This window comes from Capsella rubella, unplaced genomic scaffold, assembly GCF_000375325.1.
Source record: "Capsella rubella cultivar Monte Gargano unplaced genomic scaffold, Caprub1_0 scaffold_2, whole genome shotgun sequence".
Taxonomy (NCBI): Eukaryota; Viridiplantae; Streptophyta; class Magnoliopsida; order Brassicales; family Brassicaceae; genus Capsella; species Capsella rubella.
In genome coordinates, this window is record NW_006238922.1 from 8,619,165 (window position 1) to 8,641,430 (window position 22,266).

The 22,266-nt window shown below is 36.0% G+C and overlaps 6 protein-coding genes across 9 annotated transcripts; 2 read left to right on the forward strand and 4 right to left on the reverse strand.

Moving 5' to 3' along the window:
• Positions 1–29: 29 nt before the first annotated feature.
• On the reverse strand, positions 30–4,999 carry LOC17896075 (cyclin-dependent kinase G-2). 3 transcript variants are annotated; one of them, XR_002835192.1, is made up of 9 exons: positions 2,848–4,999; positions 2,398–2,533; positions 2,220–2,308; positions 1,914–2,025; positions 1,714–1,820; positions 1,436–1,637; positions 1,252–1,323; positions 997–1,076; positions 30–501 (listed from the first exon to the last, which is right to left on the reverse strand). XR_002835192.1 is itself a non-coding variant. In XM_006300561.2 (6 exons), the coding sequence occupies exons 1-6, from the start codon at positions 4,569–4,571 to the stop codon at positions 1,538–1,540; spliced, it is 2,268 nt and encodes a 755-aa protein (XP_006300623.1). In that variant the 5' UTR covers positions 4,572–4,999; the 3' UTR covers positions 1,124–1,537. The 3 variants fall into 3 exon arrangements, 1 of the variants encoding a protein (XP_006300623.1); XR_002835191.1 differs by having other exon boundaries at positions 1,252–1,637; XM_006300561.2 differs by lacking the exons at positions 30–501; positions 997–1,076 and having other exon boundaries at positions 1,124–1,637.
• A 1,706-nt stretch (positions 5,000–6,705) lies between these two features.
• On the reverse strand, positions 6,706–8,379 carry LOC17894135. The gene is made up of 3 exons (XM_006302408.2): positions 7,386–8,379; positions 7,207–7,288; positions 6,706–7,021 (listed from the first exon to the last, which is right to left on the reverse strand). The coding sequence occupies exons 1-3, from the start codon at positions 8,129–8,131 to the stop codon at positions 6,794–6,796; spliced, it is 1,056 nt and encodes a 351-aa protein (XP_006302470.1). The 5' UTR covers positions 8,132–8,379; the 3' UTR covers positions 6,706–6,793.
• A 1,352-nt stretch (positions 8,380–9,731) lies between these two features.
• On the reverse strand, positions 9,732–11,137 carry LOC17894287 (uncharacterized membrane protein YuiD). Of its 2 annotated transcripts, none has more exons than XM_023787831.1 (5): positions 10,733–11,137; positions 10,443–10,599; positions 10,314–10,364; positions 10,124–10,224; positions 9,732–10,035 (listed from the first exon to the last, which is right to left on the reverse strand). In XM_023787831.1, exons 1-5 carry the CDS (start codon positions 10,867–10,869, stop codon positions 9,984–9,986), a joined length of 498 nt encoding a protein of 165 aa, XP_023643599.1. In that variant the 5' UTR covers positions 10,870–11,137; the 3' UTR covers positions 9,732–9,983. The 2 variants fall into 2 exon arrangements, with proteins under 2 accessions (XP_023643599.1, XP_006302908.1); XM_006302846.2 differs by having other exon boundaries at positions 10,132–10,224; positions 10,733–11,086.
• A 2,365-nt stretch (positions 11,138–13,502) lies between these two features.
• Positions 13,503–15,324, forward strand: LOC17896405 (protein Iojap-related, mitochondrial). The gene is made up of 4 exons (XM_006302804.2): positions 13,503–13,890; positions 14,063–14,147; positions 14,252–14,355; positions 15,027–15,324. The coding sequence occupies exons 1-4, from the start codon at positions 13,588–13,590 to the stop codon at positions 15,099–15,101; spliced, it is 567 nt and encodes a 188-aa protein (XP_006302866.1). The 5' UTR covers positions 13,503–13,587; the 3' UTR covers positions 15,102–15,324.
• Positions 15,325–15,373: 49 nt separating this feature from the next.
• LOC17896496 (putative F-box protein At1g67623) lies at positions 15,374–16,135 on the forward strand (the record flags this gene model as incomplete). The annotated part of the gene is made up of 1 exon (XM_006301319.2): positions 15,374–16,135. A coding segment is annotated over one exon (762 nt), but the record flags the coding sequence as incomplete, so codon positions are not given.
• A 169-nt stretch (positions 16,136–16,304) lies between these two features.
• Positions 16,305–20,235, reverse strand: LOC17894945 (DNA polymerase alpha subunit B). Its single transcript, XM_006300571.2, has 15 exons — positions 20,073–20,235; positions 19,914–19,989; positions 19,492–19,626; positions 18,950–19,403; positions 18,782–18,861; positions 18,611–18,686; positions 18,352–18,531; positions 17,888–17,992; positions 17,692–17,787; positions 17,516–17,608; positions 17,383–17,421; positions 17,234–17,275; positions 17,018–17,145; positions 16,815–16,941; positions 16,305–16,731 (listed from the first exon to the last, which is right to left on the reverse strand). Exons 1-15 carry the CDS (start codon positions 20,152–20,154, stop codon positions 16,582–16,584), a joined length of 1,863 nt encoding a protein of 620 aa, XP_006300633.2. The 5' UTR covers positions 20,155–20,235; the 3' UTR covers positions 16,305–16,581.
• Positions 20,236–22,266: the final 2,031 nt, after the last annotated feature.

The window sequence follows — 22,266 nt, forward strand, 5'->3', positions numbered from 1 at the left end:
TATTCTATGGGTGGCTATTGGACCATTAGTTTGTATCACAAACTGAAAATTATAGTTCTTGTTCTATCTGTCTTGCCACTAAACATTTAATAAAACCTCTGTTACACCATCTTAGTGAGTGACTTTTGGGCATTTCGAGTTTACCACAACGCACAGTCCAGACTTTGGACCAGTTCTTTTAAAGCAATTGGAGAATGCCCTTGGTCCAGTTTTTAATTAGCAATTGGAGATTGACCACATCGGAACAGTTTGTTCTGCAATTACTTGGCAATGCATATCAGATTCCTTGGTCCTCAATGAAAAGACCAGAGAGTCATGTCCAACATCACCAAAACACTCCAGTAGTATGTCAAATGATAAGATGCATGCCCAGTGCAAATCTAGGACTTTATGAAGACCTAGAGTCCCCCAGACCTTGACCCACGCGAGCTTGCAGCACCATTTCTGGTCCGATGACATGTCTCTGGGCATGAGTTATAGCTTGAATACAGATATTCCCGGCTAGAAACATAGTAAAATGTCAAAATCACTGAATGTATGCAAGAGCTTGGTTGATTTAAGAAAACTCTACACGGATCACTTGTTATCACTTCCCAGCATATGCTACTATAAAGGTTGAGACAAACAAAGTTAATTTTTACTTTCACTTTGGTACTAAAAACATAATAAATGGTTTCTAGCATGTTGCAGTTAACAACCATGAAATCAGCAAACTGCAAAGAAACTGGGGCTAAAGTTTATTTCAGAGACCTTAGGATCGCTATTCCCAATAGATAGTACCCATGATTTACATTAATTGTTGCCATGGACTCCTAAGCAATCAAAGTAGACAAAGTAATCCGCAGATAATTATTGACCATACAAACCAAAAATTATAACACTTCTAGTTACAGAGCAACCATCTTATCTCAGAGAACCATATATACGAGGTTTCAGTGGAATTCAAAAAAACTAGTTACAACTTACAGCCCTGCAAGCATGAGGACTATACATTACCTCGCAGAGATTTCATCGGCAATTGCATCAATTCTTCTTCAAGACAAGAAGAGTCTCACTCCACTTCAACACCAGTGTTTCTTGCAAGCACAATGTCAATATTATATATATAAAGAAACAGGGTAGATAAAAAGAATTGTCAGGAAAAAAGAATAGGTTTCCTTTGATAGTAGTAAACAAAAGATCACTATTCAATAATACTATGCTACATACATAAGTTTCAGTAGGAAATGAGTTTTTATTATTATGCCACACCTTACAGAACAAGCACTGTCAGAAAGCCGTAGCACTACTAACTGACCAGCCTAGCTTGTAAACACATTAAACCTGCAAGGATTCTCGGTGGCGATAGGAGGAAAATTATCTTCACAAATCACCATGGACCCTCAAAGTGAGTAAAGAAAGCATAAATGATATTCTGAGATACAAATGTTCCAACCTCCGCTTAAGCAGCAGCCCTCGCCTAAAATGTGGTATTTTCAAGGTAACTGAGAGTATCAAGGTTGTATTCCAAATGCTATCTTCACCAGGTGGGTAACACTTAGCCAAACAGACCACCAGACCCAAGTTCGGTTTGGGTTAAATCCTTTCTACGTTGCTCTTCCAAAGGATCAGGGCTCTTCACCATTCTCCTCCCACGCCTTGGCATAGAAGAAAAGGTTAGAGACAGAATTAAAGTCAACCAGTGGTCGTTTCAGTTAAGATAGATCTCAGTACCTGTCTTGGGCATGTTGAGCGGGGAAAGTAGGCATGAAATCTTTGGATTTTGGTAGAGGGACTTCACGGAACCAATCATGCTTTAGAGCTTCATCAACAGTTATTCTCTACAAAAGAAGCACCACAGATAGAAAAGTCAAGGAACAATCAAGGTACATACTGGATTAACATGCATGCAACAGATATAAAATTTATATTACCCTCTCCGGATCATACGTTAGGAGCTTATTCAGCAGGTCAAACCCAGCATCGGACAGAACTGGGGCACCAGTGAATGAAGTGGCTGGGAATTTCTTACGTAGTAGGTTATACCTAGAGAACAGGCCAGAGAAGAGAAGAACGAGATAAGAACAATGAACAGAATAAAATCCACTAATGAGCCAGATAGCCAGACCCTATCACCTAAAGCTATAATCCTTGGAACAATATTAGAGACTTTCAGCTAATTTTTACTAAGGTTATCCTTGTATAAAAACTGAAAATTACAAGGAACTATAAATACTTACTGATGCTTGACAAAGTTGACCTTGACTCCAGGCAGCTTGGAGAACCCAGGCCAAATGGACTCATTGGGAGTACCAAGTATTCTGAAAATCTGTAAATTAAAAGAAGCAGTAATTTATATAAGCTTTATGTGGTCCCAGGATGGCTGAAGTTCCAAAACAAAACCAATGTTTAAAATACCTTGTCAAGTTGATCAAACTCCGTTTTCCCATTGAACAACGGCGCCTTCGACAATAGTTCTGCCATGATACATCCCAGTGACCACATGTCAATGGCTGTAGAATATTGTTTTGCTCCCAAGAGAAGCTCAGGTGCCCTGGAAAAACAAATGCAGTCGTTGAGCTGGGTCCTGGAAAAAGTGACTATTGCTAAAACAAGACGGGAGAGTTAACACAAGGAACAAAACAAGTCAAGAAAGTTGAAGTGCAACATATTTCCTAATGTGCCATTCTAAGTGGTGTCCGAGCAAGTACTGCAATAGAAAAGGGAGAACGGTGTAGTACAGCTATACCAGAAAGGAGACGTAGCACCTGAGGTTATACTAACAATGACCAAAAAATACCGATACAATAGTAATGTAGAAACCATCAATGTCTTCATTAACTAGAATAGGGTAAAAACGCATTTTACCTGTACCAAAGCGTAACAACCAGATGAGTATACGGCTTCAGCGGGCTGCCATATTGCCGAGCCAAACCAAAGTCACATATCTTCAACTCCCCTCGATTGTTTAAAAGCAGGTTCGATGTTTTCAAATCTCGATGAAGCACCCAGTTGTCATGAAGATACTTGACGCCCTCTAAAAGTTGAAGCATTAAGCATTTAACTTCACTTTGACTGAAGCGCTGCTTCATTGTCTCCATCAATGCCTTAAGATCATGTTCCATATATTCCATCACCATAAAAATGCTATCAAGACTACTACCCACGACCACCTCTTTTACATCCACTATTGATGGATGATGAAACGAAAGAAGTATGTTAATCTCCCTAAGAGAAGTCAAAGGAAAACCTTCTCTTTCTTTTTCCATCTTCACCTTCTTCAATGCCACAATTTCACCTGTCTTCTTATCCTTTGCTCTATAAACAACACCATAGGTACCTTCATCTATCTTATTTAATCTCTCAAATTCATCAACACTTCTACAACCCTGGAGCATGTTTATACTTCTTAGTGGAGTACTGGCAGGTTCGGGTGTTTCATGCTGAACATATTCTTCATCGGAATCTGTTTCACTAAGGCTGTAACTGGAGTTTCCTCTTCTGTGTTCCTCCTCATCTATTTCCATCTTGTCACCCTTAACAGCATCCTTCTCCTCAGAATCATCTCTACTTCCCGGCAAAGAATGGTGCCCTGTTTCACCGGAATCAGATGATCTATAACCTTCCCTCACTAACTCCCCAACCTCAGGTGTTTGAGACTTAGTGCGCAATCTCCCCTGCACGGGAAATGGCTTTTTCCTCCTTTTATTTGCTCCCACTTCTTCTACTATTTCACCTTCATCAGTTGGGGAACTGTTGCCAGCTGCCCACCTAGAGGAAGATATATGCCTGATTGGCATGTTTTCCTCCTCTTCCAGGTGTCTTGCATCCCCTTGTTTGCCATGCCCAGCATTTGATGATTGGTCTACCACACACAAAGAAGACATCTCTACCGAAGGTGATAAAGCAGGCACAGGAACTGCAGATACACCAAGTTGCACGGGGTCTTGATGCATATTACGCTTTGCAGGTGAAAAATGAGAATTCCCATCACAATTGACCCTAGGTGACTGGCTTGACCTCTTAATTAGTGGTGGTAGGGGAGGAGGAGGAGTGACCTCAACAGGTTTTTCAGTTCTGCTCAAATTACTTCTTTCATTGTCATCTTTGTCCCATACTATTGGTGAAAACTTTCTTTTCTTTTCTACAGGGCTTTGAGCTGTATTCTCTACCTGCTTCACAACTCCATTATTTTTCACCAATGATTCAGACTCGTTCAAATCATCTGACCCACTCTCACTAGAGAGCTCACCTGGTTCCCTATCCACAGACCTAGCTGAAAGCCCACATCTTTTCGGACCACGATCAATCAAGACTTCCCTGCTACCTGGATTGCTCTTCGATAACCGACACCCACTATTAACCATTCCTCTCTCTTGCTGTCTAGCTCCTGACCTAATCATATCTCTATCTTGACCACTATCCCCGTGTCTTAGATTACTAGCCCATCCCTTTTCATTATCAAGAGCACCGTTCCTAACATGATCATAATCCTCATTAGAGTAAGCACTATCCCGCCTGGAAAATCTAGAATTCGATTCCTGGTCCCTCAGTTCACGGTCAGAATATCTTACATTCCTCCCAGCCGCCATAAAGTCAATTCCAAACTTAACGTCAGTGAGAAAGGGTAAAATAAACCCCAAATCCTAATTTGACGAACTCAATCTGCTTCCAGCTAACTAGCCGTGTTCAAAATCACAATCGCAGAGACTAAACCTCGAGATGTCAGAAAAAAAAACTGAAATACACACCCAACAAACAGCAACTCGTGATCAAATCGCTTCAATATTGAAGTAGAACTTGTGATCTGAACAGCGGAACCCTAGAAATCGAAATCGACGACCGAGGATTCTAAGGGAGAGAGTACGAATCGAGAAGAAAAGTCAGATTTAGAAAGTGAATTCGATTGATACAGAGTTCGCAAATTTCCGATTGACGGGTAGATATGGCTTGCCGTCGAGAAGGAACGAACGAACAATGGCGGAGAGGGGAGGAGAGAAGAGCGTCTCTCGTCGTCGAGAGCTAAAAAAGGACGTAATCGTATAAATTCTTTCCAATTTTTAGGTCTCTTACCTCGTTTTTTTGTAATTTTCGCCCTCCATTTTATATGTTTTACCAAAACGACCCCCTAAATTTTCCAATTAATAGATGTGTTTTCTTTTTTTATTATCTATAAACCTATTTTAAAAACTTCTACATAATTATTGGAACCAAAAATATATTTTTCTTGTATATAAATTTATATTGATCAATACAATTATAAACTAAAATATGTTATGTTAATATTTAGTAGGTCCGGACAAAATAAATGAAACTGAATAGTCAAATCGAAATCGATCTTGAATCAAATTTGGAGTAGACAAAATATAAACAGGTCATCGATTCCTATATATGAAAATCAGTCCCTAACTAAGAACTGAATGGTATATGGAGTACTTGTAGTATAATTATATATAAAATATTGATTCGTATTAAGATTTAATATAACATAATTACCAAAATTACAATTATAAACCTGAAAAATAATAAATATGTATAAACCAAAATAACCAAAGCATCCAAAAGGTTTTAATTATATTGGTCAAAATTTAATTATTTAAGTTTTTCCAAGATTTTAGGTATCCATAACCCAACCAAAACTATTTCAACCGAAACTACTTTTGGATATCTAGAAAATAAATTTTGACTATATATTTTGGCTCAACGTCTATTTAAACGTTAAAAGAAAAACATCTAGGTTCTTTGCTATTAATATTATACTAAAAATATCATATACACAACTAATTTCATGTGGTGTAGACATTTATAATATCAATCAATATATATATATATATGAAATTAAAACTATGAAATCTTAAAATACCTAGATGGAAAAATTAATTAATATCTAAATGTCAAAACTAAAACATCAAACTATGATAAGTTTGAATTAGACCCCCCAAAAAAACCATTTGAAGATATAAAATTTCAGGATTTACAACAACTATGTAAAATTGATCTAAACACAATGAACTAATACTACTTTTTAATCAAATTATTATGTATGAACTCAACTTAAATATTACATCCAATCAATTCAATTTATATTTTGAATACTACATAAAAAAAAAACTAAAAAAAAATGTTACTAATTGATTAACGATTGTGTATAATCGTCTAAGACCAATTAGGAGTATCTAAAGCTACCTAGAATGACTAATTTCAACACCTGAAAATGATTGCCACGGTTTATTGTGATCACTATTCACATCACATTAGGGGACCGCATAGAACAACATGACTGGTCACAATCTTACCAATCTAATCATTTCTTCTTCTCCTACATCTATTGTGTTTATGTTTTATGACTAGCCTTGTCGAATTATATGAGTCAACTTCCATCTTAAACTTCTATCTTTTCTTGAAAATATAACTATCAAAGTCATCAGAATCGCTATCAAAGAGTATTAAACTTTACTTTCCCAATCATATATCTTATTATTTTACCTATCATTGCTTAGCTGAAAAGCTAACTTTTGATTTTACCCGTAATATGGGTTCCCAATGTGTTTATGTTTCTACAAAATAGAAAGCTAGTGGCCTAGTATTCATATGACTCGTGGGGACCTTGTCTAGCTAACTCCAAGAGTCCCTGGCTCGATATCTCAAACTCATTCATGCCTTCATAAGTCATATCATCATCTCTCCTTTTTCTTGTCTCTCTTCTATCTACTTCCCCCAAGCAACACCATTGAACTTTTTGTTTTGCATTAGTTATAGAATCACTAAATCCATATGATTACATTTCTAAAGACAATAATGTGAATACACAAGACTATTGACACCAACAGCGACAGCGAGAAGGAAGCTTAAAGGAGAAAGAGAAAGAAGAAGGCAAATGACCACTTCTCCTTATATAATCAGCCTTCTCTGAAGTCCTCACCGCCTTTTCGTTCAGCTTCGCCTCCGCGTTTGCCCTCCTCTCTTCCGCTATCCTTTTCGTCGCGGCCAGCTTGTTTGCTAGCTTCTCCTCTGCTCTTGCTTTCATTCTCTCTGCCTTCACCTACACAAAACATTCACACATTGTTCACGAAACCTTTTCAATCCTAAAACATATATCTCTCAAATTGGTTGATATGCGTTTTCTTTTACTTCTACTTTTAGAGATATCGAGAAATCGAAAATTTAAAGCTGAACCAAAACTCGGATTAAGTAATGCTAATCCCTAAATTACACACAACATTATACCTCCATTTTCTTCATCTCCATCTCGGCCTTTCTCTTCTCATGATTCTCCCAAGCTTGAATCTTCACCTCCTCTCTCTTATACCTAATTAATTCCAAAACAAAGTACCAAAAAAATTCCTATATCAAACACTAATCACATTTACTTTAGCCAATCAATAAAACTAATTAATGTTAATCACCTTGCCATATACTTAGCCCGTTCGGCTTCATCCCAAGCCATGGCTCGAGCGTCCATAGCACTCATCGCCTTCTTACTCTCCCCAAAGCCATTACTCATCTCATTATTACTATTCTCTACCCTCCTAACCTCCATCATCACAGTCTCCGTCACCGTCCCCACCGCCTCGCCACGTTGCGAACCCCTCACCGGCGAAGTCACAGGACTCCTCCCAACCGGCGTAGTGGCTCGAACCGGGGTAGCTGTTCTAGAAGGCTCTTGACTCCCAATAGGAGTCATCTCAGTCCCCATATCCCTCACACAAACCGATCTAATCACAGCCGTCGGATTAATACTAGTCTCTTTCCTCCAAACAGATTCACCACAGTCAACGTTCTTAGTCTCAACCTCTGGCCTCCCCGCCGCGGCTTCTTCATCATCATACTCAACATACTGATCTTCACCATCACGTTCTCTTTGTGAAGCCGAAGCTATAAGTCTAAGATCATCAGCGTTAGAGTTTCTCGGCTTATTACTCCTAGAATGATGATGACTACTCTTCTCCCCACCACCACCACCGCCACGAGCAAGGCCTACACCAGAAAGCCATTTCTGAGCATCGTCCCATTTCGACGGTGCAGGCTTCCCCATAGCAGAGCGGTGATGGTTAGGTGTACGGTTAGAACCTTTCTGAAACTCAAAACCATTGGATATCTCAGGAGTCGATGGTCCAATCCATCCTTTGTTATCTTCTACACCAGATCTCATTTTCTTACAGAACACAGAGATATATATGTTTTCTAACTTCTTACAAAAGCTTTTTAGTGGATATAGAGATAGAGAGAGGACTTAGACGAAGAGGATAATAATAATATCAAAGTGAGGGAAGGGGGGAGAAAGATGTGGCGAAGGAATCAAAGAGTCGTCACTCTCATAGAACCCACTTGATGATGAAGTGAGAGATTCATAAGTAGAGAGACATTAATACCAGATGGGCTGTTTCGTGTATGTGTAGTAGAGACGAATATGATAGTCTTTAATTAAGTTTTTTTAACTCTGTTTTCTTCTGTATAAATGGCATAACATCATGTATAGACTATACACCCACTATTTTATTAATTAGTAGGGTTTTATAGTAATGCTCAGATCTGGTTTGTGATTCCTTAATAATAATAATACTGTAAAAAGAAGAAAAGTGATTAATCATGTGTTCGTGGGGAGAGGTGATTAAGTAGTACTCGTAATCACCATATTTATAAATTAAGAGTGTATAAATGATGATAATGCAAAATGCAATGGGAACAATCACAAACAATTAGGAGGAATCTTGGGAGATGAGTTTCGGAAAAAGTTAATTATGTAGTTCCCAAGAGTCAGTGTGGTTTGGTGTATTTACCTTTCTTTTTTTAAGATTCTACGAGTAACAACAGTTGTACTTTTTAACGGTAACTTTAGATTTTAGATTTTTCCTTTTTTTTTACAGACGAAGGTGGTTTTTTTTTTTGGTGAGTGTGTGTAGGGGGATTAGGACACGTGTACGGTGATAGATGAAGGTGGTTTTTTTGGTGAGTGTGTGTTAGGGGGATTAGGACACGTGTACGGTTAGAGATATCGGGAGGAGCGGTGAGAGATGGGTTTTTGTCGGTCCGGGTTAGGGGAAAAAGCGGGTCCGGGTTTGACTGACAAAGTCACGTGGTCTTTGACAGGTCCCCTTATGCTCTTTTGGTTTCTTATGGATTTTTCATTATTTTAGTTTTGTGTTATGGTGTGTATATGTTACTCGTCTTTTAACTCACATTTTCTATTTTTGATCAGCTTTCTAATGTGACACACAAAAAACGAATGTGATAAGCTTTCTGATTAAAAGAATAAAAGTGTTTTGCATTGTGATTTTAGGATTCATTCAGGACGGAGCTTTAAATAAAAGGCTGGGCTGGACCGAAAAACCCTATTTAACATCATAAAAATATGTTCGACCCATTGTTGACATACTCATCAGAAACACTGTTTTTCTTGGGATATAGAGTCCCTTTGTACTTAAGAACGAATCAATTTGTGGCTAAATGAAAATCAAAGATAACTTGTGGGTTAAATGAATCTATGCATGAATCTCTTATCTCCATCACAACAGGTACTTAATTAGCTCACATGACCTGCTTGTTTTTATAAAGTATGTCTCATTTTAGGAGCTTATATCGACATATCAATATTTATGTCCTCCTTACACCATCCATTAGAGGAATCATATCAGCTTTAGCTTGGGCCATCTTCAAAGTGGCAGAATAAGCAAAAAGTTAAATGCATATGTTGTGTTTTAATGAGCCAAAATAAACAGAGGGAACCAGCATAAGCTGTGTTTTTCACAGAGTTAAAGCTTCAAACTCTTTTCTTTTACCACTTTGTAATGAAGTTTCATGTTTCCTTACAAGATCAGACCTATACTATGGTGTCAATAATAAGAGCTGAGCAACAACAAAAAGGAAGAAAAGAATGAAACCAGTTTCCATAGTCCATTTGCATGTCATGGCTGTTTCAACTAAACTACCAGTGGCTTTGACACATGATGGAGCATAAAAGGCGAGTTTTTGCTACACCTAAGCTGACTTGCCTATCAAGGTGACTAAGTACCCAGCAACTGCTGTACAAATTCCAAGCATTCCACCAGCAATGACCTGATAACACCAAAAGATAAAGCTCATGTACTGACCACAATCAAATCTCTTACTAGTCTTACATAGAAACCATATCTAAGTCTCATACTTCCTTACCTGAGGAGGAGTATGACCTAGAAGTTCACGCAAAGGTATGCTTTCAGCCAGAGGATGCTCTGCTGGAAGTTCATACACAATCTGATTCAGAACCTGTAAAATATGACGAAGCAGACCCAAATCAGTAAACAAGAACAGAGCTTTTTGAGTTCTGACAACTAAAGAAAACAAACAAATCAAACCTCAGCTTGGCGTCCAGCATGTAATCTTACACCAGTTGCATCATACATCACCTGCAACACACAACATGAATAAATTTAACAATCCCCTGAAGTAGTAGATGAAAGGTAAGCGAGTAAGCAAAAACATACAATGGCAGTGAGAACCAAAGCGATAGCAAAATGTGAACCACCAAAGCCTTCTTGTAAACCAACAGCTAAAGCTAAAGCTGTAACTGTTGCTGAATGTGAAGAAGGCATACCTCCAGACCCAACAAGCCTTTTCAAATCCCATCTCCTTTCCTTATACCTAAACAAACACTTACACCAGAGCTTTCAAAGATCAAATCATACTAGATGATCGAAACTCAACAATTTCAAGAAACATCATAACAAGATTCAAGAACATGACCTCTCACACCATCATGGATATGAAAACGTACCAGGAGGTGAAGAATTTGATGAACTGTGCGATGGTGAAAGCTAAGAGGGCAGAGATGAGAGGAAAATTCGTGAAAATTGAGATATAGTGAGACGAAGAGGAAGAAGATGATGAAGCCACCACCGATTCATCCATCATCAATGGTGATCGATGGATCTTGAAAATCTTGATCGTAGGGTTTCAATCACGCAGCAAGAAGAAGATGATACAGAGACGACATGAATCCATAAGGTTGCGTATAGAAAGATTTGCCTTGAGTCTCTCTCTCTCTTTCTCTTATGGCTTCTTCTTCTTCTTCTTCCTCAATTTTGCTTCCCTTAGATTTTTTAGCTTTTTCTTCGGCAACAAACAACAGACGATTATTTATTTTATTTCTTTTACTAGCAAGTCTACACGATTCTATGTACACTACAGATTAGGTATTTTAGTATTGTTCATATTTAATGACAAACACAGCTAATATCTGAACTCTGAAGTTGCATTTATCCGAAATTTTATATAAGTATTTATAAATTCTGATGATGTATCCAAAGGATATTTTAATACCCTATGTTAATATTGAATATGTATATTATTATTCACAAAACAAAATCATTATGTCGATCTGTATCTATGTATCCATCGAGCGATGATGATTGAGCGGAATATACTCCTCTGTTTCCAATGGAATATGCTTTTAGAGTTTAGGCTTTTAATTCAAGAATAACTTATTACACGTGGACATAAGTTTCTATAATTTAATTATTTATAAAAAAAAAGTGGAAAACAAAAATTCTTATGCTTTTCTATTTTTGAACTAACAAAAATTTACAAGCCAAAAAAAAAAAAAAAAAAAAACTAACAAAATTTATCTTTTTAACGTAAAGTGACTATCTTCCAAATCGCAAAACAAATAGCATTATTAAATGAAGATCAAGTTTGGTTGGAAGAAATTATACAATTTATAAATTAGTATGTAATATTCGTGTTTATCGCGTTTTGTTCTGTATGTATACAATCTTTTTCTGATTTAATTGATCAAACTTTTCTAATGTAATTGTTAACAAACAAAAATGGTGCAATTTAGTTTTATATATATGGTGGATGTATGATTCTAGGTCTAATATGCTTGTTTTTGGAAAAAAGAACTAATTGCATATTTACACTTAAACATAAACACGAAAAGTATAATTTTATAGATATATGGATGATAATTAGAAACTTTTTAACATCACACCACTTTAATCATGTTAGAGAAAGTAGACATGGAAGAACAAGACGTGATGCTGATAGGAGATCACGTTATAAGCAGATGATGAAAATTTACAAGAAGACATATATGAGGATATAGATGAGCATATCATATCGTTTGTCGGTTCTAATGTATTAGAAGATGGTTAAAACCGGTTATTGATAGTCTTAAACTGGTTTGGTAAATATAGCATATACGAAGGATGTTCTCAAAATCAGTAGTTCTATCTCTGCAACATACTTCTTGTGTCCAATGATAAGGACTTCAAAGGCACTGCTGAAGCTTTGATAGCAAGAGGTTTTAATGTTATGTCAAATGACTGAATCTTGGAATTAGCCATGGAGGGAGCATAAAGAGAAATGATATTCAAGAAGATTTCTATATAAAAACACATAGAAATCTTCTTGAATATCATTTCTCTTTATAATGGGTTTCAAAACTTATCCGCAAAGTAAGAATTCCATGTTAGTTGAGTTTGATATTTTTTTTGTATCTTCTCAAAAATATTTCGAAATAACATAGTTTAAAGATGCTAATCCTGCAACTTTCCGTTTGAAAAATATAATTGTTTGAAATTTGATCAATTTTAAGCCAACATCATTTATTCTATCACATAAGAAAAATATTATCAATTAATATGGATTTAGTTGAATACAAACATCTATGTCTTACCAAAAACATAATTTAGATTAATAACAAAATATAATTGTAAATATAGAAGAGCTTGAAAACAAGTTTGAAACTAACAAGTTATACATTTTATGGTTAAATCAAATTAGATTCATCTTACATGCAAAAACTTCCAAGATATGCCAGACACTTTTAATACATATGAGCTATTTATCTAGCTCATTCAGCTAAGAAAACACTGATTTAATTGAATCCTCAGCTTAAGAATCTCCTCACTCACCAGACATAGAGTGACAAAAGAAGAGCCTTCAACACGAATCTCGTTCTATCCAAATTGACGTTTTTTTGGTGCTAAAATAAGGTTACATAGCCATACATATATGTATGTAAAAATATAAAATATGATAATTTTTTACTGCACAATACTAAAATTGGACTAACATATATAGTAGTATTTTAACAAATGTCATTGTTTCTAATATTCTGTAAACCTTCCATCAATCTTGTGCAAGTATTTTCTATTTTCAGTGGTCAGTTTGCTTTACCAAATACTGTATATTTTGGCTAATTTTTACGATCAATTTCTTAAAATATATTGATATTTTGATGGCTATTATAATTTCATTTTGAATACAGTAGTATAATGTGATTTCTCAAATAGAGGTACATTACATTAAATTTTATTAACAATAACATAATTTTGGGTGTAAAAACTATATTGTTAACAGATGTTAATAAAATAGCGGTTCAACGAATTTACATGTAAAAAATTCGTGAACAAATCGTGGAATCATATTTTTCTCTTTCGTTTTTTTTTTACAACAGTAACAATTTTCATTTTTGTTGTGTAATTGTTTTTTTTATGTGGTAAATAACTAAATATTAAAGCAGCAACCGGAAAAAAAAAAAAAAAAAAAGGAAATCGCACCGTCCGGTCAATCAACTCGGTCTAGGGTTTAACCCAATCGTGCCCATTTCACAACCGCTAGTTCAAAATGTTGACGGCTCTCCGATCTCGTACCTCCTCTCTTCTTCGAGATCAATCATGGAAGCTAAGTTTATCTGATCCGAATCGCATCTTCACTTCCTCTCCCTTTTTCTCTTCAACCGCCGGGGCCTATGATGTCTCAGAGGTTCTCACGCTTCCCGAAGTGGAGAAGATACTCGCCGACGTCAAAGCTGATAACGTGACGGTGATTCCCACTCACAATCATTGCTTCTGGGCCGATAACATGGTCGTTGCTACAGGAAGATCTGATTGGCACTTAAGAAACATCGCTCAAGCATTAGTCTATAGGGTACACGATTTCCACCCTTCTTCTTATTTGATTCAATCCTCAATCAAACATTTGGGTGTAGCCATTTTTGTGATAATGGTGTTTTGGATTCGTTTTGAGTAATTGTTATTTTGGTACAGAAGAGTTGTCACTGGTTTTTTATATTCATTCTTTGGCTTTGTTTTACTCACAGACCAAGCAAAAGCAGAAAGGAGCCAAGCATATAATGCTGCCTTCTGTGCAAGGGTACAATAGCAAGTGGATTGTCATAGACTACGGTTCGTGTTCATGTGCCACTGCCTTTTGTATCTGCAAGTGTTGATTTTTATGTTTCTTTGGGATTGTGTTGGCTGTAATTTTTTTTTTCTCTGGATACGTGTAGGGAAGTTTGTAGTACATGCACTTGATGAGAAAGCCAGGGGTTATTTCAATTTAGAAAGCCTTTGGACTGCTGAAACATCTGCTACTGATTCTTCTGATCATCAGGTAAACATGTCACATTCTATTTGTGAACACCTTACATAAGTGGTTTACTACTAGTTTTGTGTGATCATGAATAAAATAGCTGAAAACTTTTAGCTTGGGTTTGTGTCTTTACATCATCTGGACACAGATGGTGGAGATGGTATTAGGAATTTAAATTTTTTATGCATCCTTGATGCTTAACATTGGTATGAGGATATGGGAAGGACTGTCTCTTTAGTAGTTTGATTGTATTAATTTGAACCTAGCTAGTTAGGGGTGAGATGAGAGAGAGAATGTCTATGGTTGATAAGAGCAGAACAGAGGCGATGCCATCAGAGAGAGAGAGAGAGAGAGAGAGAGAAAGAGAGAGTCTTTGATAAGACACAAGAGAGAAGAAGTTGAGGAATAGGGTTGTGTCAAGTGTTTCAGGTCCTCTTGATTTTATAATATCATAACTCCTTTTTCGTTTGTACTTACTTCTTCTCACCTTCTTCATTTTCCAATTTCAAATTCATGTTAGTTACTACATGCTTCTCTTGCAATTATAGAATCTATTTATCTTCTGATCTATAGAAGCTCTTTACAATGGGTTGCTAATTTTTTGTTTATCTGTTGACAAAACAATTGAGTAGTTTATGAAACTTAGGTTTAATGTCTTTATTGATTCCAGTGAAACCTTTTTTTTGTTGCAGGATCTCCAAAACGCTTTTGTAAAGGTCCGACCAAAGAACAATTCGAAAAGAAAACCGGCTAAAGTGAGTTTGTGATCCTGTCCGATGGACGACATACAATATATCATAAACTAACTTCTCGAGTCTATCGGGTGTGAAATCCTAAACGGGTCAAGAATACGATTTTAAACCTATTATGAATTTTTTTACTGTTTTTTTTTAGTCATCTATCTATTTTTTTTCCTTTTATAATATGGAAAAAAGGAACAATTTGTCTCTCCTAAGTCCTAATCAAAAAAGGAAAACGAATTGAGCTCTCTGTATATATATATATAGCAATAAAACGGAGTTGGCCAAAATTATAAACGGTACTCTTAAATCTCAACAACATGGTATCATCTTCTCGTTCCTCCTCTGGCAAAACAAGAATTCGCCTCGATTCTTTACCTGATGATCTTCTTGTAGAGATTTCATCAAATATCGCTGCTTCTTCCTTGTCAGGGGTTCGTAATCTCAGATTAGTTTCGAAACCGTTTCGACATGTCTGCGATAATCGATATGTTATCGGCAGACTTTCGCTCCAAGAAACCCCGTTATTCCCATGGCATCACAACCGTAGGAGGTTCTACAATTTTTTCAAAAGGTGTTGCAAGAATGGAAACCCTGAAGCTTTGTATCGGACGGGATTCATCTACTACTTTCTAGATAATCGTAAACGCAGAGGACTCAAATATTTAGCTGAAGCTGCAGAAAAAGGGTCCAAAGAGGCAAAATATGTCTATGGGATGATTCTAATCTGTCGTAAAGGCAAAACAAAGCAAAAGGGTTTCAAGATCTTGTCTTCTTTTATAAAGCCGTTGATGTCAACTACCATAGAGGAGCTTGTGGATCTTCGATACAAGATTAGACAGTTTAGAGACATCGTTTGGGATCACGCCAACCCGGTGATGGAAGTACTCAAAACAGCTTACGTCCGAGAAGAGTGCGGGTGCGATGGTAAAACCATGGCGTTCTTAACAAGGAACCGTGGTTGGCACACACATGGTGAGGACGATCTCATGAACACTTCTTCTGCTTGCGAGTTTTGTCTGTGGCATCACGAGGTTGAGCTTTTCTGTAAGAAAATTTAGTGACCAGTAGTGTACTAAATTAATTACTATTAATTAATAAAGAGTGGTTTTGGTTTTACTTTATATGCGTCTTGGATACATTCATACGTAGGAGAGTACTGGCCATTTCTCTAATGGCATGAACCTAATACGAATAAATAAATCTTTCGTAAAACAAAGCTTCCTCTTCTGGATATAAATCTCTTATAATCTCATTCACTACTCTCTGATTGTTTCCACCCTACAAGTGTCAGAATGCCGACTAAACCTAAAAGTTCTCACAACAGCTCCTTTTGGCATCTCCTTTGAATTTCTAATTTGTGAATCTTGATGAGGCGAAATTTACTATACATCTGAACTTTCAAGACTACATTGCAAATAATGGTAGCAAGGAAAGTCTGTAGAATCAAAGGCTTCTCTTATATATGAAAAATTAGCAGAGTTGGCCAAAACATTGCAGGTCTGCTTTAAATAGAGATGATGGAAGCGTGCATCGATTCCGGACAGCCCTTGTAGGTAAGCTCAACAAAAGTCCCTGCCCCTTCTCCTTTCGCAAGTCTTCCCGGGTTTACACAAACACACTTAGCTGCATCTTCCCCTTCCCCAAGGGATAAAACCTTCACAATCAGGAAACTATTTAGTGATTCTTCTTTAGCTTCTAGCTTATGCATTTGATGCCACTATTACCATACTAACTCACCTTCACAAAGTACCTCATGTCTGATGGAAGCAGGAGAATATCTGGGATTTCTAAAATCTCTAGCGCCTTAGGAGCAAGTGAGGAATCATAAGGGAGGCTGTCTGGCGGTGGATACAGAGGATAGAAGCTGTTTCATAAGAATCCAATTTTTTAAGTATTCTTTAGCTGAGAAAATACTTGGATCTAGTAAATGTAAAAGTTACCTTCTCTGACGGAGGAGATGGCTAGCAAGTCTGGCCATGCGATCAGTGGGGACTCCACTTGGATTTCTTGACATCTCCTCCCCACTTAGCTGCTTTAGTACATCCACCGTGCAGCAGCCTACCTTCACCTGAGAATCCCCAATTAATGTCTGTTGTAAGGACTGGAGAGAATATGGCTTCGCAGAAGAGAATTGTCACAGTGATTTTATTTATTACCTGGTTTGCCTCAAAGGTCCCCGGGTTTGAAAGGCTGGTCATCTGTATGTATGACAGAAGAAAGAGAAGAGAATATAGTAAATTTATCCACCTGTTCACAGAGAGTTGAGTGATGAAATGGACACTTGTTAAGGAGAAGAATCAGGTACCTGATGTTCGAGATCAGGTATGTGAATATCAAAAGGAGCCTGCAAATGCAAGGGGGAACTTTTCATATCAAAATAGAGAAGATAGATACTTAAAAGCGGGAAGAGAGATTTTGAAAGACAAAGAAAAGAGCACCTGTGGGAATATGAAATCATGGTTGGCATCACGAATGGATGGGACCAAAACCACTCTTACTTCTGAACCCATGAATTCCACATAGTCTTGCAACTGAGAAACTCAAAAATATTAACATCTTTGTCTATTCCAAAGTCACTCAGTGTTCAGTATAACTACTGTCCTATTTTCAGTACCTTCCTGAGGACTTCGACTTGGAATATCTCATTAAAGGTGGCATCAACAGCTCCTTTCTTAATATCTGGATGCTCAGAATCCACAAATGGTCCAAGCTGCGTTTCCAAACAAAAAAGTAAGCGACCACAAGGCACAATCATGCACGAGACGAGACATTTAGTCAATAAAAGGTCAGAATGCATTCTAGTTACTAACCAGTACGAGTAATTGTGGTGGCTTTCTTCTTGCATAGGCTAGTAGCTCATTCAGTGGCTCAAACAGCAAGTTGTCTGATGTGGTGAATGGTCCGGATGCAATTATCTATCAACATAAATACCTTTAAGCATCCATTTAAATCCCAAACTAGAAAATGATGCTACATGATTCAAAACAAATCACGCTCGTGCTTGAAAATGGCAACTTAACATATGTGCATGAAAACAGAACAAATATATATACATACATACATACTAATTTTTATCTGGCAATATCGGAACTAAAGGAGCTCCAGTCTTTTAAGTTACCATCCTACCTAAGAAAGATAGCTTTGTGTCTCTACAATTTTCAATGTTCTGAAGTTACCTAATCTTAGCATTTAGATTATGTGTGTACATGTCAGAATATATGTAGAAAGAATGCGCCAGAATCAATAAAAATGAAAATAATTATTGCATACTTACAAATGAAACCTCTGATTTTTCACAGGATTCTTCTGCAGGAGCTAAGACGTCCGGATCCAAGTTTTGCCTCTTAGCAGGAGGTAGATCGACGTCAACAGCACGTGTTAAAGGAACTAAATCTACCAGCTTAGATGCAGTGAGATAATGTCCACTAGGATTTTGTCCCTCAATGCCAACTATCTGCATCAGATCACATCCACATGAATGTTATATTATGGAAGACACACAAAATCTAAAGTTGTTAGCTTTAAGATATTACCTGTCCAGGAAAAATGGAGAACTGATCTAGCCTGTTTAAGTCCAGTGGAACACGCTGTCCGGAAGTACGCTCCGCACTGCAATCATAAATATATTGGCATTAGGATAGAGAATTTTGAATTAAGGCTTCATGTTTGAGAGACAGTTATGCCAGTAATCAAGTATAATTAACCTGCTCTGCAATAAAATGGACTTGTCATTCAAATGCCCCTCTCCATCACAACAAATCATTCCCACAGCAAATATACTTCTCTGAAGCAATCAGTAGCACAATGTAAGCAGCTCTATACCCCAATGTTAACTTATTTAACATCAAAGTAGTGTGTACGAGAAAAGCTACCTGTGAAGCAACAGCAGGATCAACCTGTTCCTCATATAACCCCGAGGCAGCAAATGCATCTGCATGCCTTATGATCCGATTCTCTAGTGCATTAAACCTGTCCTCAGTTCTGTCATACATGAACCTGCAACCTGGTTCAGGGCCTGATCCATTGACTTTTAGAGAACACCGCTGGCTGGTTTGAACTCTCTTAATAATATCATCCTCGTTATTCTCTACATCATTGTTGTTTCCATTCTCTGCATGAGCCGCTACATTACCTATGTTGAGCTTCACCACAAACTTTTCGATTCGTCGCCCAAAAGGTGTCACATGTCCAACTGACTTCCCAGTAGAGTAACCGTAATCTTTTGATCTACTTATCGAATCAAACGGATCTGGATGTAACCGTTGAGACTTATTTGTAGGGGTAGTTACAATCTCTCCCGTATCTTCATGCACCTTGTCCAAAAGCCTAGATCAAAAAACAAATTTACATATCTTCAAAAACAAATCTGGTAAAATTTGATACAAGTAAGAAGAAACCTGGCAAAAGCACTTACATATCTATATCTCTATTTGAGTAAAGATGCAGACCAGATGCTTCTTCTCTCATAATAGATTCTTTCTGTTCGTTCTGAAGATGCAATACAAACCCATCCATCTCATCCTTCTTAACAGTTTGATCAAGAAGTTGTCTGTTGCATCCAACCCAAACACAAAGGAAAACAAATCTCAATTCTCTAGTTCATCAATAACATCACCAGGAAAAGGTATACATATGCCTTAGAATCACTAACACAACCACTCTCAAACATGAACTCACTATTTCATTACAAGTTGTTAAACTACACATACACTTACAAACTCAATAGAATCTCTATGGGCATACAAAGAATTGAATTTTACTATGAATTTGGAGAAATTGGGCAGATGGCAAATTAAATGAAGAGAAAGGGGAGAAAACAAAATGTGATTTTTTTACCGATTGAGATGATAAAGTTCCCAACTTGAAACGAGATCAGAAGGCTTCAGACTGTAATTTATACAGAGAGTGACACCTGATAAACCAAATATGTCAGAAAAGAAAAACAAAAGTCTCAAGATCTGGGCAGAGAGAAAATTAGGGATTGGTGTCGAGTACATTTTTGAAGAATCTCGTCTTCTTCCACAAGAGTAAAGCCGCTTCTTTTGAATTCATTCTTAATCTCCTCATCTGTAGCCATCGCTCTTTCAACTTCACTCTCTGCGTTTCCTAGAGAGAGAGAAAGAGAGAAGCTTTTGTTGTGGCGAGTGGAGAAGACGAAGGAAAGTGGCGGGAAAATTACTGATTTAGGGCGGAACCGCGGGAGGATGCTTATATTTACTGGACCCGAAGTTTTTAATGGGCCTTGATTTTAAAATGATCTTGGATTATTTATTTTAGCTTCCTAGGTTATAATATTTGATAATATTTTGTATTGGTAAAATAATAATATTTACTGTGTAATTAAGCAATTATATATTCATGTATTTGTATTTTTAGGTGCATAGGAAAATTCAATGTATTTTTATTTTTAGTGAAATTATGAAGAAAAATAATTGATAAGCGGACTTCTTATATGATTGCATTAGAAAACGTCATTAAACAAATTGATAACAAAGTAGTATCAATATGGTGGAATTAGATGTTAGAAGGCCGGATAAAAAAAAAAAGAGACATGATCCTTCGCTAACATATGTCTCTTGAATCAATGATATTTTCTAATACTACAAAAAAAAAATAAGTGTATATCGTATACTAGAGATGGACCCGCACGTACGTGCGGGATTGGTTGCAAAAACTATGTTTATCATAAAGTTTCTAATATTTTAATCGACATGATATAAGACTCGGATCGAGTGTGAACTGAATGACTGATAAATTAGAAATCAATTAAATTTGTGAACTATCACATCACATAAACTAATGAAAAACATTAAAATTTTTGAATAAAATAACATAAATATAGATATCAGAACAGTCAAACCCGTTCACTATGCATGTCCTACAACAAATTGAAATATTTTGGTCCACCCACATGAATAAATAGTATGTCTTCAGCTTGCCCGTTACCCATAATTCCCTTTTGTATATTATTAGAATTAGTTAAGATAATAATTTTTTATTTTCTAAATTACCCGTTCCCTTTCCGTTATTTCTTGTCCCAATATTTGAAATTTTTAAGTGAAACTTACTTTTGCTATTAAAATTTCATATTCTTGTATCATACCCGTCATTTGATATTTGAAAGTTAAAATTAAATTTAAGTTTCCAAATTTTTTTATAGGCTTGTTTTTGATGAGAAATAGTTTAGATTTTTTTTTTTTTTTGAATTACCCATTCCCTTTTTGTTCCCGTTCTTTCTCTCTAAGATAATATCATATATTTTTTTTATATAAATGAAATAATTTACATTTTTTAAAAAAACCAACATTATATAGCTTGTATTTAACTAATTAAATTACTCGTTCTCTTTCTGTATTCGTTATTTCTTGTCCCGATATTTGAAATATTTAAGTAATTTGAAACTTACTTTTGCTATTTAAATTTCATATTCATGTATGATACCCGTCATTTGATATTTAAAAGTTGAACTTGAATTTAAGTTTCCAAATTTTTTATATCATCTTGTTTTTGATGAGAAATAGTTATATAATTCTTTTTTTTTGAATTAACCGTTTCTTTTTGTGCTCGTTCTTTCCTTCTAAGATAAGATTATATATATATATATATATATACTTTTTATAAATGGCATCATTAACATATATTTTTTTTAAAAAACCAACATTATATTGCCTCTAATTAACAACATTTAAAAAAACAATACCGTTAATTATTAGGTTGTAGAAACGTATAGCTTGTAATTAGAGTATAATGTTTTATTTTGTATTACCGTAAAATTTGAAGAAATGTAAGCAAAGAGTCACATTTATAAACTACAAACTTATCTCTGTTTAAATCTTCAAAAAGAAATGAATCAATTGAACAAAAAATATATTAAATATTTTACTAAGTAATGAAATTTTAAATAACTATTTTATTCCATTAACTGTTTAATTCTTTTTGTGGATTGGCAATGTTATATTATATGGAAAATATAATAATCGTGTGATATGATTTCCTGAACTTACTTAAAACTATTAAATGTTAATTGCATATTAGTTAATATCCAGCGAAATTGGGGAGTTAATATATTATTAAATTGATGTTAATAATAAAAATGTTTATTTGATGATTTTATTTTTGGTCACATGCTATATTGGTTTTTTAAGTATATTTCAAGGAAATATATAAATATCTTTTTGCTATATTTTCG